We start from the raw sequence: 25,152 nt of genomic DNA on the forward strand, positions 1-25,152 counted from the left end.
GTCTCATTTCAGTTGGCGGTGTTAATCCTGTGCTCCGCCAAAGAATCCCCACTTATATTTGCCAGTCAGTCTGCTTCCAGACGTGCAAAGCCCCCCCCCCCCCCCCCCCCCCCCCCCNCCCCCCCCCACACACACACACACACACACTAAGCCAGCTTTTACCATGAGCGGTCCTTTGTATTCAACGGCGAGATCCTGAAAAGTGTGTGTTCTTGACATCTTTAAACCATCCATACTTTCTGCTTCCAAAGCCATACTTTATCGGCCTCCTGAAGCATTACGTGGAACGAAGATTATGGAATGGTAATCATTATATATTCGAGCCTAGTAGTCATTGGCACCAGACTAGTGGCAGGAAAGATTTCATAGCTCATCATCTTCTCATAAGCACGTATGAAACCTGTCTGCATCGCGTTTTCGGATACCGCCGTCCCCAGACCTCAAGTTTGCCACATAATCTCACTGAGATTGAGTAGCTTGTCGGACATCTGCCTCTTGGCGGCACTAGCAATTCCTCGCTCGGGATTTGCCAGCTGCTCACTGAAGCAAAGCTCGATCAGCGCCTTGAGCTCATCGTACGTGAACCGTATCCCCTCCTTCTTTTCATCCGCCGCGTCTTTCTTAGCCCTCTCGAGAATCGAGTCCGGTCCAACCTCAAAGAGGCCAAAATAGTCAGCGGCACGAGCGAGATCCACACCTTCCTCAATGTTTTTGAGGTTTTGCTGTAGAACCAGAATGTTGAGCTTCATACGCCCGCAGCCCTTGGCGTTGATTGGCGACACCATAGAGGCGTTGCCGACGAGATATGAGTTGATGAGTAACCCAAGGCCGCCTCGTATGAACGATACCTCACGCTCCCGCAGGTATCGGGTGATGGTTTCATCGTACTGGACCAGCTCGCTGTTAAGAGATAAAATTTGTGGATCTGGCTCCGAGACCTCCTGGTCAAGCAGGTATGGCGCAGTCTCTGGGGAGAGTGCTATTCTCAATGAGTACACGATACGGCTGCGCACTTCCATGTGAAGCGTGAGGAGGGCAGTGGCAGCGAGCTCTTCATAAGACGATACAATGCCATCGAAAGATCTGTATGAGTACCCAGTTAGTTCCATACACAATGTCCACAAAATTCCCGAATGGGACAACTCACTGAACTGTCTCCTGCGTCATAGGCAGATACACAGGACCTTGCTCGGTTGTCGTCTTGTTCGGGTCATTTAATAATGACCACCGCTTGTTCGCCTTGGGCATATTTGAGCTCGACGAGTCGGCCTCATTCTTTGTGATGTGGCGGAGCCCTGAAACCTTTGTAGCAAGCCATTTCATACTTGTGTAGAGTAGGCATATTGAAGAGATTGTATCTCTATCCGAGATGACATCGCTGAGTTCGAGTTTCTTGTCATTTGCATGCTCCATCAGCAATGCTATCTCCTTCTCCAGCAGCTCCGGCTCGGGACTGGGGCCATCGGCCATCCAGAGCTGCTTCATAGTCTCGAGGATTTCGCTCGGCTCTGTGGCCATCGTAGCTGATGCTCGTAGTCTTTGGACCTCATTACCGGCTTGCTCCTCGGTCTTTGCAACTAATGTCCTATACCAGCGGAAACAGCGGTCGTAGTAACGCATCATCTGGGCAATGATGAGCGTACTGAGAGCTTGATCATGTGGGATTGTTCCTAGCATGCGACAAAAGGCCGTGACAATGGCAAAGAAAGACGTCGTGCCCTTGAAAACAGGTCGGCGCGCCAACAGACTCCAATCTGGGTCTTGCTGAAACGAGTCGGTCTCGCCAAAGACGGTGTCGCTAAGCTTACCCAGAGTCTCATCCAGCTGTGGCTGGAAGACGTTGACAAGGAAGTTGTCAAGGAATGAGGTAAGGGTACTCGTTGCCAGATCTGAGCCAGGTGGAACAATGCCCTTCAATCTTTGGAGGAATACTAATGTCGGCGGCAACAAAAGACTCATGTTGAAAACGCTCGGCTCGACCAGTGATTTGTGAATCTCGCCATTTTGACGTCCATTGTCTGGACCTTGGCCGTTGTTTCGCTTCTCCTGCTGGGCGCGACCACCCGCTGCAGCTGAGGTTTTCTTGTCACCAGTCTTGTCCGACAAGCCTGGAACTGCTGCGCGGATGATTCCATCCAGTTCTTCGTATTCGGTCACAATCTCTGCAGCTTTCGTGTCTGTTTCGGCAAACTTGAATAGATCTTGCCGCATGCCAGCTTTCCCATTGGCGGTTGCCCCTGCTTTTGGCTGATTATACTGATAGACGTCGGCGTCTGTAGTGACATAGCTGTGAAGCAAAGAACGGATCTCGTTCTGATACAAGTTCCATAACTCCTTGAAGCTGCCGAGAAGGGCGCTGTTGTTTCCAGCACCTTCCCTCCTGATTAGGGCCTTGATGTACTCATGTAGCACGCGCTGGCCCTCTGCAATGGCTTCAAACTTTCCGTAAAGCGTCCACAGAAGATCATAGATTACTTCTGCCCGGAGCTGTGTTTCGCGGCTGCCGTAGACATGTAATCCGTTCGAACTTGTGGAACCACCACGTAAAGAACTTGGGTGCTTCTGGTCCACCTCATTCACCGTCTCGTTAACGATTGCGAAAAGCTCGACTGGGAGACGTTGCTTCAGGGTGTCTATGGCGGTTTCGAGTCGTCCTAGCTTGTTTAGGGACTCGATCACCAAAGATATATAGTAAAAGGTATCTGCTTCCGGGTTTCGGGCCGGGTCTTCCTGCACAGCTTTCTCGAGGTCCATGACATCCAGAACAGCATGGAATGGCGCCATGGTGCTCGTCTCACCGAAAGTCTCATTTGAATGGCCTTGGGTCTTGGCCAAGTACTGCCACCTTTCCTGACAGTATGGCGACTTGAGATACAAGTGTTCATGCAGCTCCTCGATAAGAATATCCATAAGAGCCGTCTCCTGGTTTGCTAAATAGCTACGCAGGTCACCCAGAGCACCAATATTGTCTAGCTCTGGCTTCATAAGCTTTCGCATAGCTGTCTGCAGCACCTCAACCGCTGTCAAGAAGCGTTTCTCTGAAATTCGCGCCTCGAGCTGATCAGGCACCTGCCTGAGTTCCTCTAGCTCGTTAAGCGTCTGCAGTACCCCATCATACATTTGTGACGTGTTGTAGAGCTTCTTAAGTTCCGGGTTGGTAACACAAAGGGCGGCTTTGGATGCAGCCAGCGACTCTTTGAGGTTTCGTACCTTCTTCTGGGACGTCTGTATGCTTCCCTGAATCTTGTGAAAGGTACCAATGGAGCTGTTGAACCCTTGATGGTAATCGTGGACAATATTCTTCAACGAGTCTTGCAAGTACTGGTGCGTGTTTTTAAAGTTCCTATATTCGTGTGCACGTCCGACCGAGCTGGTGTCCAGCAGCTGGAGGGCGAGCTGCACGGGAACGCAGTCATTCTGGCACATGGCCGGCCAGTCCTGCTTGATGTGCTCGAGCACCTGGTTGATCTGGCGTTCGGCATTCGACTCGGCGACACGCTGCGGTGCCTGTCGTGGAGGAGGCGCACTGCGGGAGGAGGGGGGAGCGGCGCTCCGTAAGCTCATCTGAGTGGGCGGTGTACTACTAAAACGGTCGCCGCCGTATGTGTCGCCGTACGGGTCATAGTCTTCGCCGCGGTCATTGCGAGAAATGCGATCTCCACGGTCTCCGCGATCCATGCGGTCGTATCTGTCACCTCCTCGGTCGCCCCGGTCACTCCGGTCGTCCGAGGTCCGCCCAAAGTTGCCATACCCGTTTCCATTGCGGTATGAACCGCCGCCATATCTGTTCGCCATGTTGTCTTAAGGTAGTCTGTTATGTCATTGTTTATGGACGGTTCCGCGGCATGCTGAATTGTGACTTCAAATCGTTTTGGCGTTGATAGTATGGTCTCATTTGCATAAGCGCGATTTCTTCAGCAACAAATTCAATTCACTCAGACAAAATCAAAGACACCGTCCTCGATAGTGGGAGTGTTGGATTATGGATGTCTGAGACGCGGAAGGCTGGTCGTCGGGACGCCCTAACCCTGCACACTCCCCATATCAGCCCAACCCCCGACCGTACAGTGTAAGAACGTGCGGTACCTTGCATTGCATAAGAGCCGACAGGGGTAGTAGTTCAGCTTTGAGTCACGTGTTATTCATTCCTTTCCATTACTAGAACATGGTGCAGGGTGGGTTGCAGAACTTGCAGCTCCGAGCTGGGCGCCCGTGCCAGAAGTAGCTCCAATTGATGAACAAGGGTCCAATTTTTCCGACAAAATCGTGCTACCTCCCAGTGTGAGATCGCGACGCGAGAGACAAGCAACGCTTCTAGTGCCATTGACATTTTATCTCAGCCAGACACTATGAGCGGGCTGCGTGAGGTGTCCCGGTGCATCCGGCAACTTCCCAAAAACCCTCTTACGAGACCGGCAGCACCTCAGAGCATATTTCGACGATGCGCGTCCTCGCAGGCCGCTGCCGCGCAAGTCGGAACCACAGCGCCGGCAGTAAGAGCAGAGCTTGATGATTTGGAGCAACTCTCATCACAAAGTGAGGCCAAGTTTGGCGAGGACTACAAGCAGAGAGCACCATGGGTTGGGCTGAAGGATAGAAACGCATTGCCTGGCGGAAGGTTGGTTAGCCTCCGAGCATACTCTCACCTGGTCTTCATATAAACGAAGGACAACAGCCCAAGGCCGTCATGTCTGAACTACGGCGATGATCTGACCTTATGTGTCTCTTTTTCAGATACCACTACTTTCCCCCTAAGTATGATCGAGGTCCACTGCACCCACTGCAGGTGCCGCGTCAGTCGGACCCTACCGCACGAGACTTCGTTCCTGGGCCCTTTAACAACCCTCGGCTCCGTCAGACCTACGAGTCCACGATCATGTCTGATTACCTGACTCTCGCTTACAACCACATCCCTCCTGGAGAATACACCAAACCTGTCGACAAGTCACAGTTCCGAAAATGGGAAGGCGACAACCCATACTTCGAAAACCGTCCGCTGCGTCCTCCTCGAGGCTCCGCCCGTTACCGCATCGCTGAGCATGATATCAGCTTCGCCAACGTCCCCGAGATCACCCAGATCACGCTTGCATGTCACGTACCCGAGTCGAACAACAACCCGCTGTACCTCTTTACGGCCCGTGCCATGTTGCAGACCATCACAGGTGTTGTGCCTGAGGTGACCAAGTATAAGCGGGCTAACGCTGGTTTTGGTCTCCAAAAGGGCAAGGCCAGCGGTGCAAAGGTGACTTTGAAGGGTAACCAGGCGTACGAATGGCTTGACAAGTGCATCCATATTGTTATGCCTCAGATCAAGGAGTGGCCTGGAGTCAAGGGGAGCACTGGCGACAACAAGGGCAACATTGCATGGGGTTTTGAGCCCAAGGATATGGTCCTCTTCCCTGAGATCGAGTCCAACATTTCGGTAAGATTGCCTCAAGGCATACCCTTTTGACCTTGTACAGCACCTTGTATAAGCAGGCCAAATACTAACTGAAGTTCTGCATAACAGACGTTCCCTCCTAAGATGCTTCCGGGTTGCCGTGTTTTCATAACCACATCAGCAAGGTCAACAAGGCATGCCCGGCTGCTTCTTCAATCACTTGGCATTCCGTTCTACGGATCACTCGCCTGATTGCAATGAAAACTTTGCAACGAGCTCTCTGGTCAAATTGACCATAGCCAGCTGTATAACACACTCTGTATATTTTGTGTAATGTCACCTAAAAAAAAACTGTAGACACCATGTCCAATTTCCTTAAATCTTCCATATTTTGAGATGAAATTGTTGGTTTGCATGTGAAGCAAGGTATCATTTATCACCCAGAATACGCCAAACGCCGGTCAATCCGCTCAACATGCCGCGCCTATTACCAAATTCCGAATCCCTTATGCCCATATCATTTACCCAGATCTCTCGTTGCAATCATGACCCTTTTCAAGCCTTCTTGGGAATACCAGCCTTGAGCAGATCAATTACCGCATCCACGGCGTCCATGTTGGTTGCATCAACCTTGTCCGACTTGCCCCCGCGCTTGCCCACCTCCTCCACTATCACGTCCATCGCCGGCTGGTAGTTTCTGCCAGCCGAGCTCAGGGCATAGATGGCCTTGCGCCTCACATCCTCCCTTTGGTCTTCGGCGGTGGCCAGTTCGACCAGGCTTGGCAGCCCGCCGAGTGCTAATAAGCGTTCCTGAGAGGGCTCATTGTTCTGAACGGCGGTGCCGATGCACCACGCGGCCATACGCCGCAGGTCCGGATGGTCGCTATCCAGCATGCCAAGCAGCGGGGTCCAGAGTGAGAGCTTGGAGAGATTGTTGGCGTTGTCCAGCGACTCGATCAGCTGCTCGAAGTTGTCAAATGCTATAAGCTTGTTTTCGAGGGTAACGTCTGGCTCTGTGCTGGTGATGACGTCCATGGCAGCCTTCATCAGCTCGGCTTCTGAGGGGCCGCCGAACAGTGCAGCAAGCACTTCCGGGTCAGGACGCTGTAGCTGCTGCTGGTCTGCTCCTGCAGCCGGCGCACTGCCGTCGGTGTTGGTGTTCTCGATGCTCCATTTTAAGAGTGCGTTTAAGTTTTTGTCGCCCATCTTGGTATTCTAGCGTTGTTTGTGATTTATTTTATTTTGTCTTAGGCTTTATTTTGTGTTGAATTTTATAAATGGAATTTTGATGGTGGAGTTGAGTTGTTGAAGGCTTGTTTAGGAAGCCCCTCTTACCAACAGTCGTTGTTTGCGGATAACAGTGAAAAAAAACAGTATTTATATGTGACTGCATAACTGGTACGCGACGTGCCTTTTTTGTTTTTTTTCTGCAGCTTGGAGCTCTGATGTCAAATTGCGCGACTCGAGAAAGTTCAGGAAGCTTCGGTCCGGTAAAGGTTTAGCGGCCACCTGAGAAAACACCACCACTACCATATACAAACGGCCCTTACAATTACCACCCATGTTACATGTCTGCCATTGCAATGTATAATAATTTCCACTCTAGTCCAGTATGTTTTCTTACCAAGTAGCACTTTTTTTATCACCCAGTTCATATTTGCGCCAGCCCTCTATCCGTAAGCAAACCATGAGGCCTGTCTAAATTCACTATTGCTTTTTGTTTTGTGGTTGTTCTAATCCTTGCTGGCCAAGGTACAATACTAAAGCTTCTATTACCCCGCCATACCCCTCCCACCTTCTTCTTAATTCGAAAAGCAATGCTTCTCGGGGTATATTTCAACGTAGCCTCAGTAACAAAACACCAGGGAACTGAATTTACTAGTGCAAAGAAGCCCAAGTTAACATACGCAGCTTGGATATTGCCATGTAGGTAGGTACCTAGGTACCTAGAGTATGTCAAAGAGGGCTTACTACGCTTGGTGGCTGAGCAATGTAAAGTTATGTAAGCTTATGAGGTTCTGGAGATTGAAGATCATACGAATACATAGGTCGGTCTACTGTGCTTGATATATAGTTGATGAGACCGCGCGGTCATGACATGGGAGCTGGCTTGCTGCCTAGTATTGGTTTGATTAATCAAATCACGAAATCGTAGGCCCCAAGACTGGTAGCTGCACGTAGATATCTCCAGGATTGTTTACAAACCCCCGAAATTGCATGATAAATAATATCTACCTGATCGTTTCCCACCCATGGTTGAATAGGCAGCAAATTTTGGCAGGTATGCTTAGTGAAACGCGATTTCTTCTAGAGTTAGCAGTGATCGGGCTCAATGAGTATGGAGTGCCGCGTACTGCTTGTACAATTCTTAATGCTACATGCACGGCAACGTCTTGGGCAATGCTATAACCTGTCGTCACCTGTCATGTATAGTAGTACGCGTGTGAAGTGGAAATTATTAGACGATGCATGTGAACTATAGCTAGGAGGGTGTCAAGACGTTTAGGCATGAGACGGCACTCAAACAACAATCCATATAGATAATGCTGCTGCCTTTCTATAATTATCCGTATACACGCAAGCAGCGGACATCCACCAAGTGCAGCCCAATACGTACTGTAGTAGTGACAGTGACAGTGACAGTGACAGTGAGTGACATCACAAGTTCACGCCAGGCGGCTTGCTTGCATGCGCGAACTTTGACCATGAATTTTTGCGAGGGTTCCCCCGCACTGGCGCACTGGCTTGACAGCCCTCCTTTTCTTAGCGCTGCGACGGGTAAGCAACTTCCATTCCTCTCAACTGTTTAGGCTGCTGCTATGTGGCAGTCAGTCCGCTTGGGTTCAAAACAGCAACATACCTACCTACCTAGGCAAGGTAGGCACCTCAAATGAGTACCTAAGCTACATCGCCCAAGGTAAGGTGTCAGAGGTACTTTTATAAGCTGGAGCTTACGTACATGCCAGGCGCATGCGCCAGAAGTTCAACGTGCATTCTCATTCGACTTGACACTGTATCTATCACCAGCAAAATCCCTTAACGTCAAGCTCCACCAGGATAATACGTAGTCAACCATGACGGCGGGGGTGGGCAATGAGAGGCGAGCGATTCGGCTCTCTAGCAAGGCCAGGCAGACAGCCCTCTGACCAATGGAACCCCGTAAACCGGCCAGCACGGACACCCTTCAGTCAGTCCAATGTGACATCCTCTCCTTCCGCCCCCCGGCGCCCACATCCACACAGACCAGCCGGCTCAACCAAATTGACAAGAGGCCAACCTCGCCCTCTAAAATCTACTACGTTCCCATTCAAATCTGTCGTCTGACAACAATCTCTGCTCTACATCTTCAGAAGCATCATTGCTCCGGGAACTGCGCGTCCATTCGACCGACTGCCCTTGTTTTATTTGTCTTTCCTGAGTAATTTCTTCTCGAAAAAAATACACATTTAAACCGTCAAGATGGAAGGTATGTCGTGATACTTTTTACCCACCGCCCTTCTCCTGCCGGAGACGACAAGGGACCAGACAGCTTCTCCTTCGCCAGCATCATCGCAAAAACAATGACCCATTGTCTTGCGCTTGACCGCGTTCATATCTCCATGCGCACATTACTGATTGGACTTTATCTCTGCAGAGGAGGTTGCCGCTCTCGTCATCGACAATGGGTAAGCTTTGCATCATGCCTGCCGGCGCTACCAGCCACCAGAAGCTTCATTGAGGTTCCTCAAACGTTCGGGCGACGAAACACCGCGACAACATCCGCATTGCCTGCGACCTCGACAGCTATCTGAAAGAAAACACAACAGATTCGAACACCGCGTATACTGACAATGTTTTGCGTAGTTCGGGTATGTGCAAGGCCGGTTTCGCCGGTGATGATGCTCCCCGCGCCGTCTTCCGTAAGTGCCCCGCAATTTCCCAAAAATGCCAATCGTCAGCTTCCGGTCTGTCGACAGATGTCCTCTGTCGCATTCCGCGATACTTGGTTAGAATGAGTGACTGATAACTTTTGCGATTAGCGTCCATTGTCGGTCGCCCTCGTCACCATGGGTTAGTACTCCATTATCCTAGGGCCCACATTGGCCAATCCTGCCAAGGCCCTAGTCCCCTGGATGATGATATCCATGGCTTCGGCACAGATCTGACAGTTTGCATAGTATCATGATTGGTATGGGCCAGAAGGACTCGTACGTTGGTGATGAGGCCCAGTCGAAGCGTGGTATCCTCACTCTGCGGTACCCCATCGAGCACGGTGTCGTTACCAACTGGGACGACATGGAGAAGATCTGGCACCACACCTTCTACAACGAGCTGCGTGTGGCTCCCGAGGAGCACCCCGTTCTGTTGACGGAGGCTCCCATCAACCCCAAGTCCAACCGAGAGAAGATGACGCAGATCGTCTTCGAGACCTTCAACGCCCCCGCCTTCTACGTCTCCATCCAGGCCGTTCTGTCGCTTTACGCTTCGGGTCGTACCACTGGTATCGTGCTGGACTCCGGTGATGGTGTCACCCACGTTGTCCCCATCTACGAGGGTTTCTCCCTGCCCCACGCTATTGCCCGTGTCGACATGGCCGGTCGTGACTTGACCGACTACCTGATGAAGATCTTGGCCGAGCGCGGTTACACCTTCTCCACCACCGCCGAGCGAGAAATCGTCCGTGACATCAAGGAGAAGCTCTGCTACGTCGCTCTTGACTTTGAGCAGGAGATCCAGACTGCTGCCCAGAGCTCCAGCTTGGAGAAGTCTTACGAGCTTCCTGACGGCCAGGTCATCACCATCGGCAACGAGCGCTTCCGTGCCCCTGAGGCTCTGTTTTCGCCTTCAGTCCTGGGTCTTGAGAGCGGTGGTATCCACGTCACCACTTTCAACTCGATCATGAAGTGTGATGTCGACGTCCGAAAGGACCTGTACAACAACATTGTCATGGTATGTCATTTCGCTGGAGTCAACCAATTTACTATTCGCATGGATAACTTGCTGACATGAGAGTGATAACTACAGTCTGGTGGTACCACCATGTACCCTGGTCTCTCGGACCGTATGCAGAAGGAGATCACTGCCTTGGCGCCATCGTCGATGAAGGTCAAGATCATTGCTCCCCCCGAGCGCAAGTACTCCGTCTGGATCGGTGGTTCCATTCTCGCCTCTCTCTCGACCTTCCAGCAGATGTGGATCTCGAAGCAGGAGTACGACGAGAGCGGACCTTCCATTGTGCACCGCAAGTGCTTCTAAGGTATGGTTAAACTTGTATCTCAAATTGTGGGCGATAGTGGGCGTATTCACATTAAGTTGCTGTGGTTAACATCTTCGGAAAAAAAACTCACTAGCGCATAATCGTAGCCACCGTTCTCTCAAGTTTCCGACCAACTCGCAGCAATATCGGCGACGAGATAGACCAAGATGCTGGGCTACTCGCGACTTTGAGAGGTCCTTGTCTTCGAAAATTTTTGGTCACGATGTTTGTGGGTTGGGGGAGGCATCTCTTACACTGCAGGAAAAAGTACGATGGCATTTGTCCTTAAGTAGTTCGGCGTCGTCGCACGGAGAAACCGGGCAGGCGGACCACGTATTCGGGAGGTTGATGATACAATTTAGCTCTGTTACCCTTCTTAAAGTTGATGATTTCACGTTACTTTCACGGCCGTATTGACTTGGTCGACACCAGTGGATCAGGCGTCAGGTGCTGTTCTACATAATTGTAATGCCATCGCTTTGCCGGAGTTGCTAGATTTGCAATAAATCAGTCCTTAGGCTTGTCCGTGTCCTCTTTTTCGAGATTCGTGACAGAATCCTCTGCTACGGCATCTACTTTATCGTTGGCCTCTTTATTCTTCTCCTCGAGCTTCCTGTACTTGCGCGCGCTCTTTTTGGCAGCACTGGCCCTCTTCTTCACCTTGTGCGCACCCACAATAGCGGATCGACTCTGGTCACCATTGTTCAGGTCATCTAGCCTCGTAGCCAGAATTTGCCTGGCTATCTTTCTGTTTTGATCCCGGGAGCGGGTTTCCTGGCATTTGACGACGATACCGGTTGGTATGTGCCTCAGTTGGACGGCAGAGTTCGTCTTGTTCTATAGTGTATCGAAGTAATAAATTAGTAAGTGGACGGGATAGAGCTTGGTTCTAGGAAGGGAAGTCTCGGTTTTGGAATTGAGTCCGTACAATCTTTTGTCCTCCCGGCCCGCTACCCTTCAGGAAAGCCTCTTCAATTTCGGTCTCTGGGGGTGGTTTGGGCCGTGAGGGCATCTGTTTCAGGGATAACCATGACGTAGTGAAAGTTCGACTCTGTGGTATGGGACATGAGGCTCCCAATTGAACGCTGTTATGGCACAGAGCTCCAATGCCCTGAGAGAAAGACACAGCCTGCCGGCATCTCCCAAAGATGTTGCCCATCAAGTGCCTTGCTGATCTTGACATGATGTCCAGGGAGCACATCCCATGACCCAGGAAGAAAAGGGTCGGGCACTCGTTGATCAACAATTCCCGTAGAGACTGTGGATTTGGTCGGGGCGGCAATATGTGGTGATGCGAAGTTCGCAAACACTTTCCAGTACGTCCCGAGCCATGCGGTCGCGACTGGGCGGACAACAGACGGGCGTGATTTAATATGGGGCCGCTTCCCGGCGACTGCGACGGCAGACCCACTGAACTTTCTGGGAACAACCAATCGAAGCCCGGAAATTCAAAAGGGTAGGATGACCCAAGGCCTGCTCGCAGCTTATTTTACCACCCCCCTGTTCTACTACCATGCAACGGGAAAGCGGGAAGCCGTTAATTTGGTGATTGGAATCACTTTCGTAATTTGAAGTGCAACCGGGCAGGGAGAGACCCCTTTTTCTTTTTCATAACGACGACGACGGTTCTGTAGAGAGCGTTTCCGGCCAGGCAAAGCCTATTTGAAGAGAATCCAAACACGTCAGGTTGAACTGCCACGATTTTTTTCTATTTTTGGTCTCCAAGCCACCCGGGGATCAAACCAATCTCATCGAAACTTTTTCGTCAAACTCCCCTCCTCCAGTTCAGTACAACGACGACAAGTCCGAGTCAACGAGTTAGGCCGCCCCTCCCGGATCAGACTTAAGAGTCGAATTCCATCGCGAGAAAAAAAAAAAAAAAAAAAAAGAACCCCCGCCAAAAGCATACGGCATGCTCTTTGCCCTTTGTCTTTTTCCAGAGTTATAGAGAGACTTGGGCTTTTTCTTCTTTTCTTCGCTACCGCAAACATGGAACTTCTCGACCGTTTCGTCAAATGGGCACAGCTCAAGGTCTACCAGATTGAAGTCACCTTCTCCGTTTACATGTTCACACCAACCGAGCGGTTCATATTTTGTAAGTGCCTTGGTTTCCCTTCCAGCGGTACCCTTTCTGCAACGCAATCGTGTGAATAAAATATTAACAGTAAGATGTCACACCCAGGGTCCATCGTCTTCCTCGTCAACGCCCTCACCCTTATCGCTACGATCCTTTACATGCCGCAGCACATTGTCTTCATCGTCAACCGCGCTTGGTTCTACATCAACGGCGACAGCATCGATGTTGTCGGGGTGGCCAAGGATGCCGCCCAAACATTGGCGGTGAAGGCCGCCGCCAGCTCGCATACGATCAGTTCAGAGGCAATCTCGGAGATTACCAGCGCGGCAACCAATGCAGCGAGCGTAGTGAGGGAGTTGTAATACATTGGACCCCTGGTTCGACAAAAAGTGTGGTCTAGGATTTGATTAGTCCGGCCCTATGACCATGGTGGGTTGGATATACTTTTTTACTGTTTCTTCGGGTTGTTTTCGTTTCGGTATCTTCGGTTTTGCAGCTCAGACCAAATTATAGAGGTCTGGCTGCGTAGGCGTTATTTGGGCGATTATAAAGACGGTCTGCGAATCATAGGAGCATACTCCGGATAGACAACAAACAGCCTTACTGTGAGCAGTTCACTGCACAGAGGATCATCATATCACACTAATATAATAATAACACGACATCACCAGCAATGAGTTCAGGCATCGTATTCATCTATGGCTACAGACTGCCCATCTCTATTATCCGTAGTGAGGAATCCTCGCAGGCGATGGCGAGCTGGGCATGGGTGTTTTCATAGGATTCAACCGGCCGCCATGCGAGTTGGAGTATAGATTTTGAGGAACAAAGACTGTGCGAATTGTCAGTTGTATGAATCGATCGTAAAGATATGGTCACCAGCATAGTGAACGGAAACTTACTGTGGCTCTAGCACTTGCTCTAAAATCGTCGACCAAGTTTTAGAATCGATCACATATATGGTAATTTTGCCACCTTCGGTGCCGACGGCGAGGACAAGACTGGCCTCTTGGGCCTTTCCGGGCCTCTGCAAGAAGTCCACTGAAGTAACCGAGGCTTTTTGTGGCAGCGTGAGCGCTATCTTGAAGGCAGGCTTTTCGTCCCTGCCTAGAGACCAGAGCTTGACCGTCTTGTCTCGTCCGGCTGTAGCAAAGACTGGAACCTGGCTCGCCGTCAACGGAGCCCAGGCGGCATCAAGTATCATTCTCGTGTGACCTTTGGGCTCGGCCTGACGAAGGCTGTAGCACGGCTCCTCGTCGTCGCTCCTCTCGAACACGGCCCACTGCCTGTCCCTGCCAACACTCAGAAGGTATTTGTCGTCTTGGGAGAAACGCAGACGCGTGGCTGTCAGCGAGTGGGCCGTCAGGGGCGGTTTAATCTCTGTCCAGCGGGGACCGGTGTGAAACAGTCTGATGACGGCGTGGTTTATCGAGCTGGCCTTGCATGCGCTGGCAACCACTTTACCGTCGTGACTGGTAGCCAGGCATGAAAGTTCGTAGCCGTGACCGTAGAGTTTCTCGATCTCTGGCCACAAGGTGTGCCGTGAGAGGCTATCCTCGTACGGCGGCCGATCAAAATCCAGCGCGGAGGCGCGGTAAACGGTTGCGTTCTCGTTATCCGCGGGCTTGTTTCCTGACATGGCAGCTTCAACCTCTGCAGCTTCGGCCTCGGCCTCGGCCTGGTCCGCCGTCTGGTCATCCACAGCATCGACGGCTTTGTTGGACAAGCCAAGAACGGGAATGTTGGCAGCATCTGGTAGGACTTGGGTTTCGCCTGGGCCGGACCCGATGATGTCTTTGCCGCATAGTCGTTCGAGCATCCGAGCAACAGTCTTGGGAGCACTGAAGACGCGCATCAGCTTTTCATCTGCACCTGAGACAAACTGGGAAGAGTTAATGGTATCAATGCAGTTGAGGTCATAGCCGTGGATCTGAGGACGGGCCATCTCGTGCCACGTCGGCCGGCAAGCATCACCGGCGGAACTTCGCGTCCTCCACTCGGCATGCAGGCGGGTAGTCTGGTCCAAGGATGTAGAGAGGAGATAGCTGCCGTCGCGGGACCAAGATATGCCCGCCACGGCCCTTGTGTGTCCCGAGACAGCCAGAGCCTGGTTCCACACGCCGCCTGCGCCGTCATCCTCAAAATCCCAGCGCCGCCAGCTGCCTGTACGGCCCAGGCAAACGACCGTCTCGGCTGACGGCGACCAGAGACCGGTCCAGAAGCCACCTATGCTTCCTGTAGCAGTCGTGGCGCCCTTTTCCTTGCTCAGCTCACCCAACCTGGCGCTAGTGATCCATATTCCAGAGTCAGGGTCGGCTTCCCATATGGCCAGAGAGTTGTCAGCGGAAGTAGAGAGAAGCTGCAACGTCTTGTTTGATCCACGACCCCATTTGGCGCTGTATATCCAATCATCATGACCAAGGAGAAGGGCTTCGAAAGAGACAGAGTAATCTTCACCGCCGGCGGTCAGCCGGTGGGCTTTGTTTGATGGCGACTTGCCAGGGAGGAATGAGCCTGCTACTGCAGTCCCATTGTCCGTCGGCGCTGCTGCTGCTGCCTTGGCCGGAAGCTCTTTGCCCTTGTGAACCCTCCAGAGACGGATATACTTGTCCTGACTCGCAGAGGCAAGCAGCAGGTCGCCTTGCCCAGGTGAATCGGTATTCTCCCAAGCAAAGTCGAGAGATCTAATCCACCCTTCGTGGCCGGACAGAGTAGCAGCGAGCTGAAAGTCGGCAGCGGAACCATCTCCAGCCACTGAGCCGGAGAATACCTGGATGGTGTCCCTCGTTCCAGCCGAAGCCAGAATGTACGCATTACCTTGCTGGGTCAAGCAGCTGAGGGATAATGCTAGGGGGAAGTGCTTGGGCTTTGTTGCAATGGTCTGCAAAAGACTGAGCTCGCCATGGGGCCCGGAGCAGCGCCATATCCTGATGGTTGCATCGGCTCCGCCAGACGCGAGGATCGTCGTGGCTCGCTCATCCCCAGATTTCACCTCGCTGCTGGCGAGGACTGCTATGCAATGAACAGGAGCCGTGTGCTCGTGGACTGTCTGCCTGAGTGATGCACTACCGTCTGCCTTGAGCTCCCACAGCATCAGACACTGGTCATCCGAGCCACTGATCAGGAAGGAGGATGAAGAAGGCTTGTCATCGTCACCTCCCTGCAACAGTGACGGTAGGAATTTGACGGCCTTGACGACACCATTGTGACCACTCAAAAGCCTCGTGACGCCTCCAGGTCTATCATCCTAATTTGTTGGCGATACACTAAACATCAGTGCTGTGCCTGCCAAGCTCGGTATACCGATACGAGATGAAGGTTCCCGAGGAGGTCCTTGCGACCCTTGTACGTACCCTTGGTCTCCAGAGTGCTATATTTGCATCGGCGCCATAGGCAACAGTGCCATCCCAGCCCCAATCGGCGACGGCGCTGTGCCTGTTGGCGCCGGTTGCAATGTATACCGCGTCGACGTCAGACGCAGGTGCGGCCATTGCCGTGAAAAAAAAAAAAAAAAAAAAAAAAAAAAAAAAAAAAAAAGAAAAGTCCGAAAGCAAGGACAAAGATTCTAGACCAGGATGTTCAGGTTCTGTTTCTTTCTTAGTTGCTGGTTGTCTTTACTTTTCCCTTATCCTTCTTCTTCTTCTTCTTCTTCTTCTTTTTTGTTTCTTCTCATTTCATCTTGCTTGTGGTCGTAAACAAGCAACCAGCTCTCATCTTGCATAGCTTCCATCACAGTGTGTGCATCTATCGATGAAATTTTGGACCCCGCACCTGATGGTGTGCGCACTGTGTTCCGATCAGATCCTTGGCATTTCCATGCCTGGTATTCAGTGGGTGGGTGTCTGTAGTAGGGAGGGTGGTGCCTGTCATACTAACTGTTAGTGCGTTCAGGTACTTACCACAGGCACGGGACACCACTGATCAAGTCTCACTTGCTTTCTCCACGATTTTTAAAATCCCTTACCGTACTTTGCTCCCGTACATCACCAACAAATCTTCACGACCCTACCTTGCCTACCTTACCTAGGTAGCTTTTACTTTTGACTTCCCGCATCCCCCGCCTTCTAGAGCAACAAATTGAAGTCAGCCACCACACACACAGACACACAGACACACGCACACCACCACCACCATGCACCAGGTTGAGACAGTCTCGGCAGCGCCCGCAAGTCTTGGTGGTAGTGATCAGGACGATATGACCACCCAACAGGCTCCCTCCCTGAACATTGTCGTTGAATTCTCGTAAGTATGCCTGATCTGTGCGCTTGGCCGTCTTCTTTTTTGATCTGTAATCTATTCGCGTATCTTACCGGTAGACCATTTCTTTACTTTTCATCTTAACGCCGATTCACCACTTCCAGCCTGTCAATTACGGACATCATCACAATCTAGTTCCATTTAATCACAAATATGCATTACGTTCACAGATATTGTGCTAATTTCCTGCATCACAAACTCGAAAAAAAAGGGGCGGCCTGGAAATGCTGTTTGCCGACAGGCGTCGCCTCCAGCTCACAGTGCCCAAGTCCGACGACAGGGGCAAGCCACTTACCATCGCCTCACTCATTGACCACCTCTGCCAGCACGAGATGAACGATGGCCGCAAGGATCTATTCGTCCTGGATGGTCACCTGTAAGCAAGCCTTCACTTTACCCTCACCCACAAGACTTCCTTGTCTGCCAAAATCATCCCCACTCCCCCTTTGTGAGGGACCAATCTTTTATTTGTTTTCCCTGGCTAACTAGGCAACTGGTTCGTTGAAGTCGTCCAGGTATCCTGGTTCTCATCAATGATGCCGACTGGGAATTGGAGGGTGAGGAGGCCTACGAGGTCCAGAGTGGCGATAACGTCCTGTTTGTGTCGACTCTGCATGGAGGCTAGCTGCAAGCCTTGCATGCTGCCTTGCTGTCCTGCTGCCCGGCGGACCAACCTACACACCCCCTCTGCTCGCTGCACTGGGCTAGGCTGATCTTCGGGAGTCTTGATGGATGCCTACTTCGGGCAATATCTGCCAGGTCTAGTTGCTTTGCCTCTTTGCGCTTGTAACGATACCTCGCCGTGTCTGGATCCTTGGAAGCTATAGTACTTAGTATCTCTACGGTGACAGACGATGACAAGCAGGGACCCGAGATCATCACATCCCCCGTACAACGCATAGGATGCCCCCTGCAACCCAATCAAGCCAGGCCAACCCAGTACCGGACTTGGAAAAGGGGGTGTGTGAGGTACATGGCCAACAAACCTCGCAGCCTTGCTCAAGATCCTGCACCGTGACTTTTACTAGTTCAGCCACCTCGCCAGCAGCCAAGATCACAATCTTATGCACCAGGAGCGAACCAAAGCATCCTAGACACTGGTCATTCCTTCTCCATGGGGGAGAGGCACGGGGGTCCTGAATGGTTGTCGGCTGGCACAAGACCCCAGCGGGCCGGAGACCTGTCATATTTTGACAATTTGTGGCGCCCGTAGGCTCTTGATCCGTGCCAGCCGTGCCATGACCAACGCCTTAGACGTCCTTTGTGTCGGGCCTTGGGGTGGGCTTCCAGAATAAGGGGGCTGCGATGGTTCAGCAGATGAGAAGCAATATAACGCCTTCTTCAAGGGTTTGTAGCCGGGCTCTCCCCTGACGAGGTGGCTTGATTCGCTATCAACGAGACTGGAATATTTAATTGGTTCTTGCACCTTGTATGGCAGTCGCCGCTAATGGCAGCCGCTCGTATGGTTTGAAAACTTGTGTTTGTGCCAAGTTGCTTGTGCACTTGTCCAAATGCCGGATCAGATAGACTTGATCCGCGACGACGTATACAGCATTACATACTACTCCGTATGTGGTCTGCAAGATATGAAAATAGTGGTGTATATACCGCGTTATTGTACACACCATCAAATTCCTGACCGCCGCTATGGTGTGGTTAGTTGCCAAGTCCACGCATGCATCTTTTGAGGATGCTGCGCAGATAGAGCAGCGGTGTAGAAGTAGATGTGCACCACTTCAACCTATTAAACACGCAATGCAACACACACACTTCTGCACTCGATATCTACTCAACAAAAGTCGGACAAGAGTGCCAGTGAGCGATATAACAAAAGAGCTTTTATTCGGGCATCAGAACCCCCGACGAGGCCAGAAATTATGGCCCCCCTCCCCTTTTCTCCGCCCTTTGATGCATTTCTAGTTTCCCCGTTCCCCTTATCCCGAGCCAATAACACAACATCGATCTCTGCACTTGGTACCTTCGGGTAACATCCTGATATTTCATGATTGGACGCCACAACTAGATGACACCGACTTTCATCATCTTCTGTTTTTCAAGGTTCTCGGCCCCGGGGCTTGCCTCTTCTGTTAAACTAGCAAAATGAAAACAACCATTGAACGGAAATAAAACCAAGTCTCTTTTTTCCCCCTTATGCCGCTCTACCCTACGGTCACGCCCCTCCTGTCAAAAAAAAGAGACTATTGCATCTATCTTCATGCAACCACAATGCAAATGCAAATGCGATTTGAGTTGTTTTTGACTTTCACCGACTTATTTCTGCATCTGTCACCCCTCCTTGGCACTTTTCACTCCGCATGAAACCAGCGAATGGAAACCACTTTGTAGAGGTTTTTTTTGCAGTGAGAGAATTTTAATAATGACGACCACATATACAAGAGTTTTATTTTGTCGTGCCTAGGATTTTATAGCTGTTTTGATTCTTTTTTGACCGCCTTTGTGTGCTGTGAAGATCTTGACCTTTCCCAGTTTGATAAAACCCCGAGATAATAATAATAATAAGCCCAATAAGATTTCCAATAGTAGGAGATAGCGCTGCCCGATGAAGCTGAATTGCGCCCCGTCCTGATGCTGCCGTACCCAACGTCCCATCGTTTTGAATTCCCTGCCCACCCATCCCATTCCTCAACTTCGTTCAATCGTTTCCCACCGCCTTGAACTCCCGTTGAGTCTAGAGAGGTGCACATTACACGAGGGGATAAGAAGAAAAAAAACCCTCATCCCGAGTTTCCCACCACCATAAGTCTAAATTTCCCATAAAAGAGGTGAATAGAAGAAAAATACAGCGGGGAGAAGGAGTAATAGCATTGCGCGTAAGCAGTCCACGTGTAGACACACGCACATCTGCTTTCCAGTAGACCCCCCAAAAAAATAAAAAGAAGTAGCTGCAAATGCAAGCAAACGGATAAAAATATTGGAGAAAGCAAATAACCACACCAAAAAAAGTCCGATGTTACCCGTCACCCCAACGGATGATGGTCGCGGATCCTGTTCAAGGAGAGCGAGCGCCTCGAAAAAAATGTGTGTATAGAGAAGTGTAACGATGCCACTAGGGCAGAAAGGAAAAGTAAAAACCAAGCCAAATTGCCGTCTATGCTGAGTAGTACTGAGAAAAAGCATCTTTCTGGATCTATCTATGATAGATCCGATTAGATTTGTAATGCACCCTTTCAATGATGAACTGATTTGAGGGATCTTTCTAGTGACGTTGGCCACCAAACACAAATTCCGAACCAGGGCTGCCGACGTCGCTATAGCCCTCGCTAGATACCGAGTCTGACGACGATGATGACGGGGATGTTGTGCCATTTGTGCCAGGAATACCGTGGAACTGCATGCCAACTTGGGGCATACCATCGAAGCACATGTTTGAAGGACCCGGCATCTCGGTGCCAACGTGACCGTAACTCCGGGTGGGCTGGTAGTTATATGTGGGCTGGGGAGTCTCGAGATATGAGGCCGGGAATAAATGGGAGTGGAACATTGACACGCTGGGAAGCTGCTGCTGCATGTGGCCATGGTAGAACTGCATGTCGGGGGCGGGGTTAACGCTGTAGGAGCTGTTCGAGCTCGAGTTCGGTTGCGACATATTAGGGGACCTTGAGACCTTGGCGGCAGCGTCCCTGGGATCGTGATGGACTCTCTCAACCCTAACACCCTGGCCTCGGCCCTTGATGCCACGGTTCAAAGCTCGGTGATTCTTGAAAAATGATGCGCAAAGCTTCTTCTCGGCCTCACTCAGTGAGTTGGGAGAGTTGACTTTGGCGATGAGATCAGCAATGGCATCTGCGTGGTTCTTCTCCAGGTGTGTCTGTAGAGGTGGGGAAAGTTATTGTTAGCAAGAGTCGATAAAAATTGACATGCAAATGTGGCGTCATCCGTACCTTCAAGTTGTTTGTGTTGGAGTACGATCGCTTGCAGGTGTCGAGGGGGCATGAATATCTTGTTGCGTCGTGCGTCTTTGAGTGGTTGTGCAGGTTGCCTTTCGTGGGGAATTTCTTGTCGCACTTGTCACAAGCATAAGGCCTGGCGCCAGTGTGGGTGTTTTCATGGCCCTGTTGCAAGGGGAGCTCATTGTCAGTACATATGACATGCATACATGTGTGGGTAAGCTGGAGGGGTTTTGAGTCAAGGTCTTACATTCAGGTTTCCACGCTGCGAGGCTCTGAAGGAACAGAATCGGCATTTCTACAACAAGCAAGACATGTTAGCAAGTGTAACACCCATATTCAGGATATATGGGAGCTAGACTTACGAAGGGCTTTTGTCCAGTGTGCTTGCGCATATGAGTTTCGAGCTGGCCCTGTTGGGCACACCTGTGGCCACAACCCTCAAAGGGGCATACAATGGTCTTTTTCTTCCCCTTTGCTGTGTACTGTGTCTCACGCTGCAGGCTGTCAATACACGATGTGCCAGAACTAGTAAACTGTGGATCATCTACTTACGTTTTCAGTTTCGGGGGCTTTGCTGTCTTGGCCCTTTTCTTCCATCTTTTTCATGAGCACGTTCATTAACCGACCTCCAGCTGCGTTGTCAGGAGATCCAGAGGCAATCATATCCCGGCCCGAACCAGCTGGGGATATCGGTGTGGCCTTGAGCTCTGGGCTCTCACGACGAGGGGCTGTGCGCGAGCCGCCAACGGCCATGGGCCCACGTAGTGATTGCGAGTGTATGCTAGCGGGCGACTGACCACGGCTTGGGGTTGAAGGCAAGGCCAAGGGAGCTAGCTTGATATCATGACCGAAAGAAGGACCAGAAGGGAAGCTGGGACCAGCCGGGGCATGGTAGGTCATCTGTTGAGAGAGTCCAGGTCTCTGTAGAGGTACATGGGCTGCGTATGAGTGGGATTGCATGTGCATCTGCATGTTGTAGTCTGTATCTGTGTTGACATGGTGGTGAGGGTTGACATGGTGCGACCATGTGCTCCTGTGATTCGGAGGAGGTTGCATAGTGCTCATTGTGATAAAATCTCTCGTTGTAGTATGAGATGGGTCAGGTTGTGGTTTCGATGATCGAGGACAGAAAGTGATGAGTACTTTGGTGAGAAGAAAGAAGAACAAGAGTAATGTGAGAAACAAAGATCCGCCGCAGGTTATGTATGAAAAAAAAGTAAGGAAGATGAGGTGTGTGTTGTAAGATTAGACCATCAGAGTTGTTGCTTTCTTTGCTTCAAAGGCGAGGCTGGGATATCAGATCTGGGGAATAGGGATGATTTATAGATCTGAACAAAGCTAGGATACTGCAGACCAAATCTCAAGCAGGGACGAGGAGCCTGGTTGTTTCTGCGGTACGTAGGTACGAGTACGTATCATGGGAGATCTGGCTGTGTGGCCAAGGGTCTTCGGTGTTATAGACAAGGGGATTGAAATATGCATATAGAAGCTTCTTCCAGGTCAAGGCACGCCACACGTACGGACCCCCCTGGGGGAGGTGTACAGTAGAGTCTTTTTTCCTGAGGGTCTTGTACAGTGCTTGGTTGAGACTTGGGACCAGCCTCGGGGGGGCAGGTTTTTCGACACCGCCGTGTAGAGTAGATGGTGTCTCCGATGATTAACAAGCATACATACGTAGAGCAGGGTAGCTCTCGCCAAGCTGAGGGTGCAACAGCATTGGCTGCTGCATGGTGGACCGCAAGGACTGGGGGTGAAAAAAAACTGAGAAACACTGGGGCGTGGCGCACGGCATGATAGAAGCCCCCTCTGCCACCTCACCTCAACACCACCGAGAATGGCAGCAGGAGGCACACTTTTTTGCCAGCCGGCTTCCAGTCGTAGCAGGGACTGGGAGGGAAGAATCTGTTGGTGACGGCTGGCAGTTTTTTTTTCCCTCTGCCCAGCTCCTAGAAGGCCGTACGTGTACTCTTACTTGCCAGCCTCGTCATGGTTTACTTGCTCTCCGGGCCTCCTGCACTGTGTGACTGTAAACGTACTCCGTAGGCCTCCAGGACGACGGATGGTGGGAGGTCCGGTCAAATCGTTAATATCCAGAAAGCCACAAGCGAGCAACAGAGTCCTGTAGCAAGGCTGGTCTTGGTCTTGGTCTGGTCGACTGCCGTTCTGACCCCACGCGCGGGTCTCTGATCGGGTTGTAACCTAAGGAGGTACCTAACTAAGCATACCTCCAAGGATTGTGCGTAGTATGCCCTTCTCATTTTTTTCCCTGCTGGGGGGAGCTCTAGCCTTGAAGGGCATGTTTCCACACATAGTACATCGAGCCGCGTTGATGTTATTGCTTGCAGCGAGCACGGGACAGCAAAAATATCGGTAAACAATCAACAAAAACCTGGGTCTCCATGAGCAGGGTTTGTTGAAATCGAGCCTTGCCGTTTTCGGTGGATCTTGCGAGAATCTTGTCATATATCTGTTTTTCGTTACCTTGCGTATTCTGCTTGCATCTCGCGACCAGAAATTCAATGCTTGGAAAAGTGAACTTTCCGCGGTTTCGCTGCCTTCTGTCCCTCGAGTTTGAGTGAGAATCGAACTTGTCGAACACCAAAAAGGTCTGTTTGACAGGTGTGGCATCTCCACAGCAAGGATTAGAAGTGGGGACAATACCCTGCAAGCCCATATGCACGAGGGTGGATACCACCTAACTGAGGCAGGCGACCCAGCAAAAACCTTAACCATTCCAAGCCATCCCATGTTTGCATTCAAGTTTATCGCTACACACCTCCGGTACATACTGCACCCACTTCAACCACATACACTGATATGTACAGCGTTCTTGTCTTCACCGCACACACCCGCACCCTCCTCCTTCTCGCGGTACAAAGTAAAAACGTCGCTCGCATTATCATTCCTTCCGTCTTCCGCGGTCTCAAGCAAGCTATAATGGAGTTTTTCTAATATTGTTTACAACCGGGAAGCCATGCCCGCCTCCGTAACCGTCAAGCCGGAACTTGACAAGATAATGTGTGTGGTGCACTCGGCTGTTGTTTGTGGTTAGTGCCGGTTCATGTTGAGCAGGTTCGGGTTTTGGTCACCGAGAAATTTACCGCTAAAACAATGCCTACCTAGGTACCTACCTACATGGAGCTCGAATGTTAATAGCAGCTGGGCAAGTAAGTAAGTATTACGTCGCACTTTGTACCTTGTCTATAGCGACCTTGTTTGGCACTGGAACGCGGGGCTCTGTTTTCCCTCGTTTCTTCTTTGCCATCTATCTATTTACTGTACTGTACATTTGGCATGGATCACTAGGTATTGTATTTCTTTTCACTCATTCTATTCCCGTCTCATGGCAGAGTCCGGATCTGGTCGTCACCCATCAATCCAAGGTCATCCCCCGTACATCGAGATTGAGGTTGAGGTTGAGAGGCTTTTTGGCTGATGGAGGCACTGAGGTTGTCCCGAGGTTGAATCACGCTAACTACGTATCTAGGTCTATCATTGGGGATGACATACGAAATCCACACCCAGTGCATATATGTTCTACTCCGTGGCAGCAGCCATCGTGCCCCGTGGAAGCTCTCGGCAAAGCAGCCAGCAAAGAATTGTATTGATTGAATGAACCGGGTAGCAGCAATCCATATCCCCGGATGACAAGGGGTTGGTGGTTGAGACCAGCTACAATACTGTGGCTGCGGGCCACTCACTTTAGAATTCGCTTCGGGAATTTCTTTCCCACCCTTTTCGCCTCCCGTAATGCTCCCAAAAGAGTACGTCGGGCAAGGCGAGATCCGCCAGCTGCACTACGCCATTAATTACGCAGTACGAAGGAATCATGGCAAAGCGGTCTTTGGTGGGGCTTTGCGGAGATGGGGGTTTTCTCCTTGCCTCGTTCACCTGTGATGAAAGCGAAAGGCGTTCTCTCTTGCATGAACATGGGTGTATCTGCTTCCAACAGGCATTCAACAAAGCAATGCCCCAGGGTCCTTCGGCCCTTTGGTCTCGGCAGGTCCTCTTGGGCTGCAAACTTGGTGCCAGTTGATTTCAAGGCCTGGACTAGACCTTTCTAGTCCCTACTCTCCACCACCTTTACCACCTTTACTCCGTATTATCTATCCTTACCTTTTTTGGTATTGTGAGTGGGCAAGCATGATATCTCATCCCCGAAGGATCTTCGCATACGTGCCTTGCATGTCATAGTTTCCGCTTAGTGATCAGAAATTACTCCATATGGTTTACTCTTTTTTTTCCTTTTTTTTTTTTTTTTTTTTTTTTTTTTTTTTTTTTTTTTTTTTTT

At 50.9% G+C, this 25,152-nt stretch overlaps 11 protein-coding genes across 11 annotated transcripts; 6 read left to right on the forward strand and 5 right to left on the reverse strand.

The window, feature by feature from the left end:
* Positions 1-227: 227 nt before the first annotated feature.
* Positions 228-3,795, reverse strand: PgNI_06936 (uncharacterized protein; the record flags this gene model as incomplete). The annotated part of the gene is made up of 2 exons (XM_031126954.1): positions 228-1,083; positions 1,148-3,795. 2 exons carry the CDS (start codon positions 3,793-3,795, stop codon positions 441-443), a joined length of 3,291 nt encoding a protein of 1,096 aa, XP_030981045.1. The 3' UTR covers positions 228-440.
* Positions 3,796-4,251: 456 nt separating this feature from the next.
* PgNI_06937 (uncharacterized protein) lies at positions 4,252-6,790 on the forward strand. The gene is made up of 3 exons (XM_031126955.1): positions 4,252-4,618; positions 4,735-5,422; positions 5,510-6,790. The coding sequence occupies exons 1-3, from the start codon at positions 4,350-4,352 to the stop codon at positions 5,630-5,632; spliced, it is 1,080 nt and encodes a 359-aa protein (XP_030981044.1). The 5' UTR covers positions 4,252-4,349; the 3' UTR covers positions 5,633-6,790.
* On the reverse strand, positions 5,936-6,586 carry PgNI_06938 (uncharacterized protein; the record flags this gene model as incomplete). Its single annotated transcript, XM_031126956.1, has 1 exon — positions 5,936-6,586. The coding sequence occupies one exon, from the start codon at positions 6,584-6,586 to the stop codon at positions 5,936-5,938; it is 651 nt and encodes a 216-aa protein (XP_030981051.1).
* A 1,678-nt stretch (positions 6,791-8,468) lies between the features above and the next one.
* On the forward strand, positions 8,469-12,131 carry PgNI_06939 (actin). Its single transcript, XM_031126957.1, has 8 exons — positions 8,469-8,846; positions 9,015-9,045; positions 9,224-9,279; positions 9,400-9,430; positions 9,538-10,309; positions 10,385-10,616; positions 10,711-11,453; positions 11,545-12,131. The coding sequence occupies exons 1-6, from the start codon at positions 8,840-8,842 to the stop codon at positions 10,613-10,615; spliced, it is 1,128 nt and encodes a 375-aa protein (XP_030981050.1). The 5' UTR covers positions 8,469-8,839; the 3' UTR covers position 10,616; positions 10,711-11,453; positions 11,545-12,131.
* Positions 11,124-11,817, reverse strand: PgNI_06940 (uncharacterized protein; the record flags this gene model as incomplete). The annotated part of the gene is made up of 2 exons (XM_031126958.1): positions 11,124-11,453; positions 11,545-11,817. 2 exons carry the CDS (start codon positions 11,815-11,817, stop codon positions 11,124-11,126), a joined length of 603 nt encoding a protein of 200 aa, XP_030981612.1.
* A 344-nt stretch (positions 12,132-12,475) lies between the features above and the next one.
* Positions 12,476-13,363, forward strand: PgNI_06941 (uncharacterized protein). Its single transcript, XM_031126959.1, has 2 exons — positions 12,476-12,711; positions 12,799-13,363. The coding sequence occupies exons 1-2, from the start codon at positions 12,606-12,608 to the stop codon at positions 13,053-13,055; spliced, it is 363 nt and encodes a 120-aa protein (XP_030981613.1). The 5' UTR covers positions 12,476-12,605; the 3' UTR covers positions 13,056-13,363.
* A 16-nt stretch (positions 13,364-13,379) lies between these two features.
* PgNI_06942 (uncharacterized protein) lies at positions 13,380-16,202 on the reverse strand. The gene is made up of 3 exons (XM_031126960.1): positions 16,047-16,202; positions 13,596-15,940; positions 13,380-13,525 (listed from the first exon to the last, which is right to left on the reverse strand). Exons 1-3 carry the CDS (start codon positions 16,182-16,184, stop codon positions 13,396-13,398), a joined length of 2,613 nt encoding a protein of 870 aa, XP_030981614.1. The 5' UTR covers positions 16,185-16,202; the 3' UTR covers positions 13,380-13,395.
* A 472-nt stretch (positions 16,203-16,674) lies between these two features.
* PgNI_06943 (uncharacterized protein) lies at positions 16,675-18,405 on the forward strand. Its single transcript, XM_031126961.1, has 3 exons — positions 16,675-16,935; positions 17,162-17,326; positions 17,458-18,405. The coding sequence occupies exons 1-3, from the start codon at positions 16,826-16,828 to the stop codon at positions 17,573-17,575; spliced, it is 393 nt and encodes a 130-aa protein (XP_030981615.1). The 5' UTR covers positions 16,675-16,825; the 3' UTR covers positions 17,576-18,405.
* Positions 18,406-19,240: 835 nt separating this feature from the next.
* Positions 19,241-21,926, reverse strand: PgNI_06944 (uncharacterized protein; the record flags this gene model as incomplete). Its single annotated transcript, XM_031126962.1, has 5 exons — positions 19,241-20,779; positions 20,853-21,023; positions 21,109-21,156; positions 21,224-21,355; positions 21,414-21,926. 5 exons carry the CDS (start codon positions 21,924-21,926, stop codon positions 20,168-20,170), a joined length of 1,476 nt encoding a protein of 491 aa, XP_030981608.1. The 3' UTR covers positions 19,241-20,167.
* Positions 21,927-22,651: 725 nt separating this feature from the next.
* Positions 22,652-23,048, forward strand: PgNI_06945 (uncharacterized protein; the record flags this gene model as incomplete). Its single annotated transcript, XM_031126963.1, has 2 exons — positions 22,652-22,879; positions 22,905-23,048. The coding sequence occupies 2 exons, from the start codon at positions 22,652-22,654 to the stop codon at positions 23,046-23,048; spliced, it is 372 nt and encodes a 123-aa protein (XP_030981609.1).
* A 1,048-nt stretch (positions 23,049-24,096) lies between these two features.
* Positions 24,097-24,506, forward strand: PgNI_06946 (uncharacterized protein). The gene is made up of 2 exons (XM_031126964.1): positions 24,097-24,167; positions 24,349-24,506. The coding sequence occupies exon 2, from the start codon at positions 24,363-24,365 to the stop codon at positions 24,471-24,473; it is 111 nt and encodes a 36-aa protein (XP_030981610.1). The 5' UTR covers positions 24,097-24,167; positions 24,349-24,362; the 3' UTR covers positions 24,474-24,506.
* The last annotated feature ends 646 nt before the right edge of the window (positions 24,507-25,152 follow it).

The sequence above is a fragment of the Pyricularia grisea genome, assembly GCF_004355905.1.
Source record: "Pyricularia grisea strain NI907 chromosome Unknown Pyricularia_grisea_NI907_Scaffold_4, whole genome shotgun sequence".
NCBI classification, from domain to species: domain Eukaryota; kingdom Fungi; phylum Ascomycota; class Sordariomycetes; order Magnaporthales; family Pyriculariaceae; genus Pyricularia; species Pyricularia grisea.